The 11,325-nt window shown below is 39.5% G+C and overlaps 1 protein-coding gene across 5 annotated transcripts in view; it reads right to left on the bottom strand.

Annotated features, from left to right (window-relative positions):
- The window catches only part of USP9X (ubiquitin specific peptidase 9 X-linked), a 204,023-nt gene that overhangs the window by 128,556 nt on the left and 64,142 nt on the right, over window positions 1-11,325 (bottom strand). For 4 of the 5 annotated variants that reach the window (XM_073358612.1, XM_073358602.1, XM_073358592.1 and 1 more), the window contains 4 exons: window positions 11,127-11,265; window positions 8,963-9,115; window positions 4,876-4,980; window positions 523-729 (listed from right to left, as the gene is read on the bottom strand). In XM_073358612.1, coding sequence (XP_073214713.1) covers window positions 523-729; window positions 4,876-4,980; window positions 8,963-9,115; window positions 11,127-11,265 — 604 coding nt within the window. The remainder of the gene's footprint in view (window positions 1-522; window positions 730-4,875; window positions 4,981-8,962; window positions 9,116-11,126; window positions 11,266-11,325) is intronic. The other variant, XM_073358632.1, reaches the window with a different exon arrangement.

Raw genomic sequence — 11,325 nt, 5'->3', positions numbered from 1 at the left:
GCTGTTCAGCTTAGAAAAGAGACGAGTAAGGCAGGGATTATGATAGGAGTCTATAAAATTATGAATGGCGTGGAGAAAGGGAAAAGAGAAGTGTCATTTACCTCTTCCCACAATAGAAAAACCACAGGTCACTGGATGAAATGAATAGGCAAAGGGTTTAATACAAACAAGAGGAACTACTTTTTCCACACACTATACAAACAACCTGTAGAACTCATTGCCATAGGATGTTGTAATGACCAAAATTACAACTGAGTTGAAAAAAGAACTGGTTAAGTTCATGGAGGATAGGTCCATCAAGTGCCTATTAGCCAAAGCGGTCAGGGACACAACTCCATACTGACTACCAGAAAGTGGAGTGGAAGACCGAGTGGATCACTTCACAACTGCCCTATTCTGTACACCCCACCTCAAGCTCTGGTACAGGCCATTGTCAGAGACAGGATACTGAGCAAAACAGACCATGCTCTGACTCAAAATGGTAGTTCTTATGCCCTAATAAAACCACAATCAATTTCTTACCTGTGAACAGCTGTAATCTAAAATTTTAATGTGGGCACTAAGAGCCTGGTCCATGATATCAACAGGTACATCATCACTATGTGCCAAATTCCACAGAAGGTTCAATACTTTGTGTGCCATCACACCATCTTTATCATCCTCTGCAAGACGACGGATTAACTCAAGTAGTTTTTCCCGTTGTTTTTTGCTTGCATTTGTCCAGCTTGCCTGGTAAACAAAGAATTTCATTCAAAATGAAAAGCCACCAGATTTTTACGTTTGATCTTATACATTATGACATGTCCAGTTACAAAAGAATACTGTGAAAATAACCTCCTCATTTATTTTTAATTAATTGTCAATCATAAAAGACACATATTAAGAGCACAAATTTCAGTGATTACTGTTGTACAACAAAGTTCTTTTAAGAATTAAAAGAAATTCTGGGGTTTAAGGGTTCCTTAATTATGAACATCAATACATTCCATTGTTTTGAAACAGCTGATAAATCATTTACTGTTGACATTTTAAACAGTAACCAAAATGGAGTGGACCTCGGCTGCTTTTTGTTATTGCTTTCTAAAGACTCCCCTGCTTATAATTAAAAGCCATCTAGTAAATCATTCAAATGTTACTTGTTAATCATTTAATAGTTATAATACTGATCTCTCTGATGCAATAGACTGCCTGATAATACAAAAATTTTTACTAGCATACCTGACCCAAAATAAGTTACTCCACATCCCTTTTCTTAAAAGAGGCCACAAATGATATTAACATTTACTTTCCTTTTAATGTAATTTCTGAGTACTCATTTGAATAATTTAGTAAATACGGTTCTAACTTTCAATAAATTTGAAATATATATTTGAATCCTTTATTTACATGAAAACATTGACTAAAGAAGCACCTATCCAGTCAACTGCACACACAAATCAGAGAACTGGATCCCACAAAGCAGGCGCAAACTTGCTGGTGCAGAAGTACCTACTGATCTACTGAAAAATCGGGCCCTATACTTTTAACGGTGGCTATTAGATCCAAGTATGCATGTCAGTATCTTTTAAAAGCAACTATAACCCACCCCTTCAAAAACGTGCAGAGAAAAAACAAAACAAAACATTCCTGAATGTCATTACACAAAAGCACTTGGCATAAAAATATGTTATGAGAATAATTTCAGCATCACTCAGTATAAAGCTAGTGCATGTCATATAGTTGCAAGTATACAAATACAATAAAATATTTTGAAATACAGAATTTTCCATGTCCGACATGTACATATACATACACATACTGCCCTTAGTTGAATAAAAGTTAGCTTGACAATGGGAAGGAAACATCTGAGAAATCACTCTTAACACTAATATTCCAGGACAAATAGTTAAAAGTAAGTGGTTTAACAAACTGACAAAAGCTCAGAATTTAGAAGTCTGTCATTCCATCACAAAATTATACCACTGTGAGACATTACAACAAGAGTTTCAGTATATTTACCAAATTTACATATACTGATACTGTACTAAGACTTGAAATGCTTTTTTTTTTTTAAATCATATCATTAGGGATCTGCCTATTGGCATAGTAGTAAGAAGTTACTCACCTTGTGCAGTAATGATGCTGTTTCAAGATGTGTCACTATGGGTGCTCCACTGTAGGTGTGCTTGTGTCCCTGCACTGGTGATTGGAGAACTTTGGCAGCAATGTCCATTAGGCCTGCACCTGTGCGCTCTCTCCTCATGCCCCACCATGTTAGGTGCACGGGCTAACACCCCTCATTTCCTCCTCAGAGTCATTGACAAGAACTCTGAAGTGGATGGGAGGAGAGCAGGATTTTGATGCATCCATAAGGACCCATCTCGAAGAACCATCGTTACTGCACAAGGTGAGTAACTTCTTCTTCAAGTAGTGTTTCTACTGATGCTCCATGTAAAGGACTCCCGAGCAGTGCCCCTATTGGAGGGCTGGGGTTTCAGAATCTGGTCAGTTACAGACGACAGTACTGTAGGAGCCAAAGATGGTATCGGAGGCAAAGTTCCCATTGATCACATAATGTTGTGCGAAGGTGTCGACTGATGGCCATATCACTGCTCTACAAATTCTCAGATAAGGACATTCTTGAAGGCTGCGACAGATGAGACCGACCAACCTTGTGTAGTGTGTATGAATAGTATCTGGAGGGGTTGGACTGCAAATGTAGTAACACTGTCTAATGCAGTTTGAGAGAGACACTTGGAGAGGCTCTGGGCTGATACTGCTGAGCCGTTGGATCTTTCCGCAATGAAGAGGAAAAGTCTAGTGGGCTTCCTGAAACCCTTCGTCCTATCCAGGTAGAAGCCTAGGGCTCTCCAGACATCTAGAGTGTGTAATATAGCCTCCCTGTTGTCTTGGTGAGGGTTGGGATAGAAGGTTGGAAGGTGAATCAACTGGTTCATGTGAAAAGGGGAGGTTGCTTTAGGAATGAATTTTGGATGTGGTCTGAGAATAACCTTGTTCCAAATAATACCAGGGGGCAGAGGAGGAGATGCATCATCAGTGCCACTATTTCTCCCAGCCAAGGTGACTGCTATCAGGAAGGCCATTTTCACTGAGAGTTATGTAAGTGAATAGGTAGCCATGGGTTCAAAGGGGGGTATGGTCAGTCCTTTCAATACCAGGTTTAGGTCTCACATGGGGGTAGGGAGTTGGTGTTGTGGGAAAAGATTTACTATACCCCTGAGGAGTCTTTTAGTCATCGGGTGTGATAGCACTGAGTCTCCCTCTACAGCAGTGGTCCCCAAACTTTTCACATCATGCCTGCCCCCTTCTCTAGGGAAGACGGGGCTGGGAAATAGACCGTGGCTTGTGGCCTGTTGCAGACAGGGGTAAAGGGGCTAAGGCTGGGGCCACAGAGGGCAAGTCTGGGGCTGGGGGCAGAGAGTGTGACTGCAGCCAGTGAAGATAGGGAGTGCTTCTCTGCCCCCCTCTGCAGCAAGGCTGTCTTGGTCGGGCTCTCGGGGACCAACAGCATTCGGCAGAGCTGCGGTGGATACCTGGTAATCCACGCCTCACGCTCCTCAACTGGCACCGGGACGTTGAACAGGACCGTGAGCTACTACAGGCCAGTGGCCAGGAGGATTGTCCTGAGTAGGGCAACCTCCTTCTTGGAGACAGGCGATGATGGCCCAGCAACTGGTGGTCTCTGGTGTCTGATCGGCCCTGGGCCCTTGGAGATGGTCGGGGCTGGTCCCAGAGTTCTTGCCAGGTGGCACGTGCCTCAGAGGGCCTGCACCAATCTACCAGCGAGGTACGCCTCAAGTCCCTCAATCAGTGCCCCTGGCGTGGGTACCAAAGAGGGCTCAGCTGAGCCTTCCTCTCCAATCCTGAGGCGTGACGGCTTTGGGTGGGCAAACGCTGGCAGGACATCCCTCTCGATGGGGATCGGTACCACTGAAGCGGGGACACATGCACAGGTCCCAATGTGGGTTTTACCCAATATGGAATGGACATGAGCAAGCACTCGAAGAATTACTACAACTTCCTTATCTTCACTAGGATATTACCTCGAGTTAACTGAGTTAAAAAACACCCCTTTCCCACCCCCCCACCAAATGAAGACAAGACCCTGGACTACAAAAAGGGAACGATAAATAGCTTCACTTTTAAATTTACTTTCTGAATGAAATGATAGTGTTCAAGGAATAAAACTGAATTTACTGAGCTTGAAGACACAATGAAGATGCATTAGCTGAAAAAGCCAAGGGAAACTAGATAAACAAGTTGTCAATAAAACAAGTAGAGTATGTCTACACTTAAAACGTTACAGAAGCACAGCTGCACTGCTGTAGAGCTTCAGTGTAGACACTACCTACACCAATGGGAAAGATTCTCCTGTCAACATAGGTAATCCGCCTCTCCAAGGGGCAGTAGCTAGATCAACAGAAGAATTATTCCGTTGACCTAATGCTGTCCACATGCGGACTTAGGCTGGCTTAACAATGCTACTCGAGGGTGTGCTTTTTTCACACCTCTGACCAATGTAGTTAAACCAGCCTAATTGTCGAGTGTAGATTATGCCATAGTCTAAATATTTGTTTTATTTCAGAAGAAATATTCTGAAAATATCCCAGACTGTGCTCTAAACAGTACAGCAGTATACAAAAGTTACAACCCTGTTCATACCTACATGCAAAGGGAAGTCCCCTGTCTGCGGAGACTGCTAAAGAGTATGACAGACAATTTAAAGAGTTCTACTGTGGTAATTTGAATATATAAAAATGCTTTTAGCAAATTATGCACAATCAAAATACTAATCTATTTCATCCAGTACATTAAAGGCAAGTTCACTGTATTCAGTATTTACAGTAACAGAACAGCTGAAAAATGCAGTGTTACCTTAAAGCAATCAAACAGGTGATCAAGTTGTTCAGGAGAGAAATCCCAAGCCAACTTTGCAAGAAGATCATGTACATTCTTAACAATGGCTTCATGTTTTCCAGCCTGTCAGAGAAACAAAATTAACATTTGTAACTATCTATACTAAGATAAACATAGTAAGATATAACACTTCAAATTTGTCAGATGATTACCTGAAATGGGTAGGAAGGATTACTACCCCACCACCAAAGCATAACCCACTTTGACTACATAGATTTCCTCAGTGTAACCTGATTGTCTGGTTTTATTTTGTTAGTTTAAGTTTAAAATATCAGGTGAAATTAGCCCTGGTCTACACTTGGGGGGGTGGGAAGTGGGAGGGGGAGAATATCGATCTAAGTTATGCAACTTCAGCTACATTATTCATGTAGCTGAAGTCAACGTACTTAGATCGATTTACTATGGTGTCTTTACTGCAGTGAGTCGACTACTGCAGCTCCCCCGTCAATTCTGCCTGTGCCTCTCGCGGAGCTGGAGTACAGGAGTCGACAGGAGAGCACTCAGGGGTCGATTTATCGTGTCTAGACTAGATCCGATAAAATCAATCCCCGCTGGATCGATAGCTGCCCGCCAATCCAGCAGGTAGTATAGACATACCCTTAGTTAGTGAGGGATTGGGTTTAAAAATAATCTGTAGGTCAAAGCTTGCCCGATTTTTCACACTTTTATGTAGAAGATAATGATTTCTGCAAAGAATTTAAATTGAAATTTCTAACTGAAACAAGCTGTCCTGCACTTCAATCCATATTCCATCATGCTGCTTTGTTCTGTGTCTAAATGGATTTTCAATACAATATTTCTATACTGTATCTTAAAGTCTTCCTGAGATAGTAGTGGAGGATGGCTAATTGAAAGCCTTCCTTAAAAATCTGCTGACAGCACTCTAAAGGTGAACCTACTCATTGATCAGCAGTGCATCAGAAAACAGCCATGGTAAGAGAGGTGTCATATAAAGACTTTTTGAAATTGAGGGGGGAGAAGAGAGAGGCTTAACCAATAATTGTTGGCATTTTGATTTAGGGAAAAGGTAGAAACCAATTTTTTTCTGGTTTAATGCTAAAAGAGATGCCTTATTTGTGTTCTATGCCTATCAAGCATGAGGATTCCTGACTAGATGAACCAATAGTCTGATTTGATATGGCATTATTTTAAGCAGACACGTTTCAAAAAATTAATATGTAGAGTTGCGAGACTAACCCATTATTGTAAATTGTAAAGCTTCGCAAACAAAATTTAGAGATACTGTCAATCTCATTCAGTGTTAAAAATTAATGCATTAATAGTAATGAAATTCACTATTTTGTAAACTCTGCATCAGTATTTCACTTCACCCCTTGCAGTACTCAATTCAGTATCTTAAAATTATATGGTGTGCAGTGTTACTACTTTATATTTGTTCTAAATTTTATCCACTGACTTTTACTTTCATATTATGGTCCAGATTTTAAAAAAAGAGGGAGTGACTGTGGCAGTCATACTGCTGAATACGCCAAATGTTCAGTAATTTTAATTTTCCTGATTCAATAAATCTACTCCTAATTTTAAATTTAAATAATTCCAATCTATTTGAATACGACCAAACTTTTTAGAAATTAGTGTCCCCCTGCTGACCAATTCAAATCTCAATTTTTTTAAATCAATTCCTCCAGTTTCTTCTCTGGACTTCTTTGAACTCCCTCCAATTTGTCGTCTTTCTAGTATTAATGTGGCATGTATTTAAATGCTAACATCTCATTGCCATTAAACCAACACCATATGGAGAGAGATGCAATCACCAGTCCAAAGTGGCTTTGGCCTTTTTTCCTACTCAGATCTAATTTATCCACTATCATGCCAATGCCTATTTTTGGCATTTCTGATTTTTAGCTTCTTTCCTCCCACTGAATCGGTTTATGATTATTTTCCCCAAGTCAATCTCAGTTTGTTATTTTCAGCCCCGTTTCTGAACTTATTCATTCTTTTTGTTACTATTTATGATGCGTGCCTTTCACATTATGGACAGCTATGAACACAAGGTCACTGCACAAAGGACAGTATAAACACCACAAACACAGAAGAGGGGATTACTCTGTCCTCAATGGTGTTTGCAACACCTCTCAACTTAGTATCTGTGAATTTTCAGTGGGGAAACTTGTGAGTTTTTACGCCAATGAACTGGACAGCATTTCTCTGTCTAATCTTTGAATCAAAGAACCAGTTGACGGTAATCATTAACACCTTCCACCCTAGCACCCCATCTGTCCATCCTCCCAATAAAGTTTAAAACATTGACACCATGAATGACTTCTCTCCAGACAATAAAATGAAGAAAGAACGGTGCATGGGGGCCCACACAGTGCCCCTAGAATGGGGAAGAAGAATGTGGGCACTCAGCCCATGGCATGTGGCAGAAAGGAGATATCAGCGGGCTCATAGCAGAAGGAGGGGAAGGAGGGGCAACAGAGCCCTTTGCATGAGGGAGAGGGTCAGGGAGGGGGTGCAGGGAGTCCCTGAAATAGAGGTGGGTGAGAGAGAATCAAGGAATGGAAAGAGACCCCGGTGTGTGCAATGTGCTCAGCCTGCAGAAGCAATGAACCCTGTGACCCTCTAGGTAACATGCTGTTTATTCCCACTTCTAGATCATTAATGAAGGAAAATAAGATGGGGTCCCAACACCAATTCCCTCCCCTCATGACACTTCCCTTAAACTCAATCTGTTGCCATTGAGCACTAGTATTTGCTTGCAGACTTCAGTATTACTCCCCAAACCTACATGAACTAATTCTGTTGGCAGGAATTCATGAGACACTTGAAAATGTTATACCGAAAGCTAAATATTTTAGATCTCCTAACAGGTTAAAGCAGCATGATTTCCCTTGTACCCCACAACACGTGCTGGTTTGATCTTATCACTGTATTTTTATTTGAGTGCTGTAACAAGAGGCTGAATCAGTTTCCTTGGAACTGAGGTGAGCATGCATTGTAATTGTTGGACTCTTCCTTTTGTCTTTTTTTTTTTTTTAAAAAGATGAGAACACTAGTGACACTACAAGCTTTCAGGAACAGTCACTAGTTTTATGGATATACCGGGTGTTCAGAATTCACTGTTTCACACTTTATTTCCTTCAGAAGCTTCAGAATACTCATTTGGCTCTCAGATTTATTGCACTTAATTTGCTCCAGTAATTTCTTCTTAGGGCTTGCCTACACTTTAAATGCTACAGCGGCACAAATCCATTGCTGCTACTGCAATATCATAGCACTTCATTGTAGACATTACGACGCCAACGAACAAGGTTCTCCCATTGGCATAGGTAATCCACCTCCCCAAGAAGCAGTAGCTAGCTCACTGGAAGAATTCTTCCTCTGACCTAGTGCTGTCTACATAGGGGGCTATGCCAGCCTAACTACACTGCTCAGGGGTGTGGATTTTTCCGACCCCTGAGCAACATAGCTGGGTCAACTTAACGTTTCAGTGTAGACCACGCCTTCGAGATTTCATGGGAAATGGTATGTGTTCTCAGCGAAAATTAAAGCACTCTCAAAAAACTCCCTTGTCCTCTACAGTAAAACTAAGACAAAATATTCATTTTAAATGCTTTACACTACTTCATTATCTTTAATTGCCTCATCTTGTCCACTGGTAGGCTAGAGAATCTAGAATCACACGCCGCTTAATATATATTAATCCCTCCTCCGTACCATTTTATCATCTATGCCTTTAGAATTTATTACCTCCTGCCTAGTTAGTCCTGCCCAATGAACTTGTAGCACATCTGAGAAGGCAGTCTGAGATCCTGGACTTGAGTCCACCTAGTAGTCTAAATTTAGTTTTCAAGATCTCCTCCCCCATTTCTTTTTGTATATACCAGTGCACACCACCAGCAACACAATCTCAAAGCACCCTCTCGTCTACATGAAATCCAATACCCTCCTTCCTTATTTGATAACATGCATGCCATTTGCTATGTTGAATAAAAGTCATGATTTGACTTAAAATTGTAAAGAGGTGCTATAAAGTAAGATCAATCCTGCTTAAGGACAGGGCAATAGTTTAATTCCTTACCTGAGCTGCCCAAATGTTGTCAAGATCTTCCAAAGTGAGGGCTTTTTCTTTGATGACAAAACGAAGAATCTTCTCTAACTTTTCTACGTATTGAGGCTGATGAAGACTATCTCGTAATACGATTGATAAAATATTATTTTGCTGGATCCATTCCTAATTTTAAATTAAAATACAATTTCAAAATACTGAAGTTTTTGAGAAGTAGATAGTTAAAGTTAAACGGAAAATGTAAGCCAGAAATCATCATTCTGTCTCTTATAAAGGTAACACACACCAAAAGGGAAGGATATTTATACTTCACTTCCAATTTCTAGAATGCAATACCACCACTCCCCCCAAATCAAAGCAAGTCAGTGCTTTATACAATTCTGATTCCCTACCCATTGTAATAAATAAGATTTTTTTTCCTGCAGCTGTCTTCTGAAGGCAAGGTCAGCAATAATTCCCATGCTTTGTAGCTTCAGTGGACAAGGATACTTCACTACAAATGTTTTTCAAGCAAAGCGCAACAGTGAAATCTGAACATAAAAATTCTCATACAGCTTCCAGTGTAAGGGGACGGGGGAAGACTAAGCATCTACTTTTTCCAGGGATACATTTTTTCAGTAGCTTGGAGCCACTGAAGACATTTCAGTGACTCAGGTGTAACCTTTCTGTAACTCAATTGGTACACTTATAGCATAGCATGTTACATAACAAGAGGATGGTTGAACACTGGAAAACATCAGGGAATGAACTATATTCTGAAAAGGGTACTCCTTAATCAGCTTCACCTCTTTAAATGCCTCAACTTCTACTTGAATTAGAGAAAAAAAGAGTTCAAGCAAGATTTAAGAAGTGGAGACAAAAATTAAGATGATTTCAAAGGTTGCACTGATATAGTGCAAGGAACGCAATGTAGTCCAGCTCTTTCGTTCAGACTGAGGCATCAGCAGAATGTCTACTGAGTGCCAGAACTAAAAAGGAATGAGAGAAGGTGGCCATTCCTTCAGAGTTGCTATATTTGATTATATAATTAGAAGAGTCAATCTGGCACCTCATGTAAGACTTGGACAAACAAGGTTTTTCAATTATCACCTGTACTTTATATTTTCCAGTATAAAGAGATTATTTTTGGCAAAAATTTTTTTTAAAAAATGAGTATTTCTAACAAGAGTCAATCCTGCTTGAGATGCCTAATCCCACAGTTGTGTCAAGAGCCACTTATTCACTTATATAGTACATATAGCGCAAACGCTGCATAATCCTGCCCCATAGCATTACTTCTCCAGATTATGAATTTCACAGCAGGGAAAAAAAGTCACTAAACCCGGAGAGCATGTGAACTTTTTACTCTCTTTCTCTCGCTCTCACTAAAGCAAACATCTGTAGCAATTACATCTTAAAATGCAGCATGCTGGAACTTGATAAAGGTTCTATTTCAGGGATTCCTCAAATCTGTACTCAGGGACAAACCAGCACTCAAAGCAAGTGAATGTATGGACTGTATATTAAATTTAAAAAATGATTATGAATGTATTTAACATAAAATCAGAATGAGCCGTTGTATCTATAAAAATATATCTTTAGGTAAATTTATAAAAGTCTTATCACAAAACTATTCTACGAAAAGTTTTTCGGTCAAACAATTAGGATGTATACTAAAGACCCACATGTAGGGCAATCACTTTCAAAATTTAATTTGAACTGTTTAAATAATTCTTTTGTAATTATCAACATTGCTCTCTGAGAAATGACTCATGTAATTTTGTTTAAATTAATGCTGTACTAATTATAGTGGTACAAAAAAGTGTCAACTTCAGTACACATCTATTTTTACGTTCAATTTAAAAAAAGAATTCTTTTAAATTGTGCTACACCTTGACACACAAGATCAACTTCGAAAATAATTTTTTGCAGATCTTATAAATCTCTGAATACATTTTAATAGCAATCCTGATGGTAATATAGTGATGTCAACAGCAAAGCATAAAAACCCTTATGACACACTAGTAATTACTGTGACTAATTATGAAGATAGTTAATTTTCATGACTTTGGATAACACCAGATAATGAGGATTCACATAAAGTAATGTACATTATTACTCTATCTCTGAAGAATTACTACTGCATTTAAAGAAAAAAAGTCTTAACCTAATTCAGGTAATAAGAACAAAAACTTACTGCCATTCTCTCTGCTGTAAGCCACTCTTCCTCTTCAGGATTACCATGCCGATGCGTATAATATGACACACTAGATATCACCTTGTTAACTTCGTTTAGTGCATTCATTTTACCATTGAAAGAGGAAATTTGCAATAATCTGTAAGAAATATTAAGTGTAAGAAATGCAAAAAGACAGACAAAAAAATAACCATTCCAA

The sequence above is a fragment of the Lepidochelys kempii genome, chromosome 1 (assembly GCF_965140265.1).
Source record: "Lepidochelys kempii isolate rLepKem1 chromosome 1, rLepKem1.hap2, whole genome shotgun sequence".
NCBI lineage: Eukaryota > Metazoa > Chordata > Testudines > Cheloniidae > Lepidochelys > Lepidochelys kempii.
This window is presented reverse-complemented; position numbering and strand designations above follow the sequence as displayed.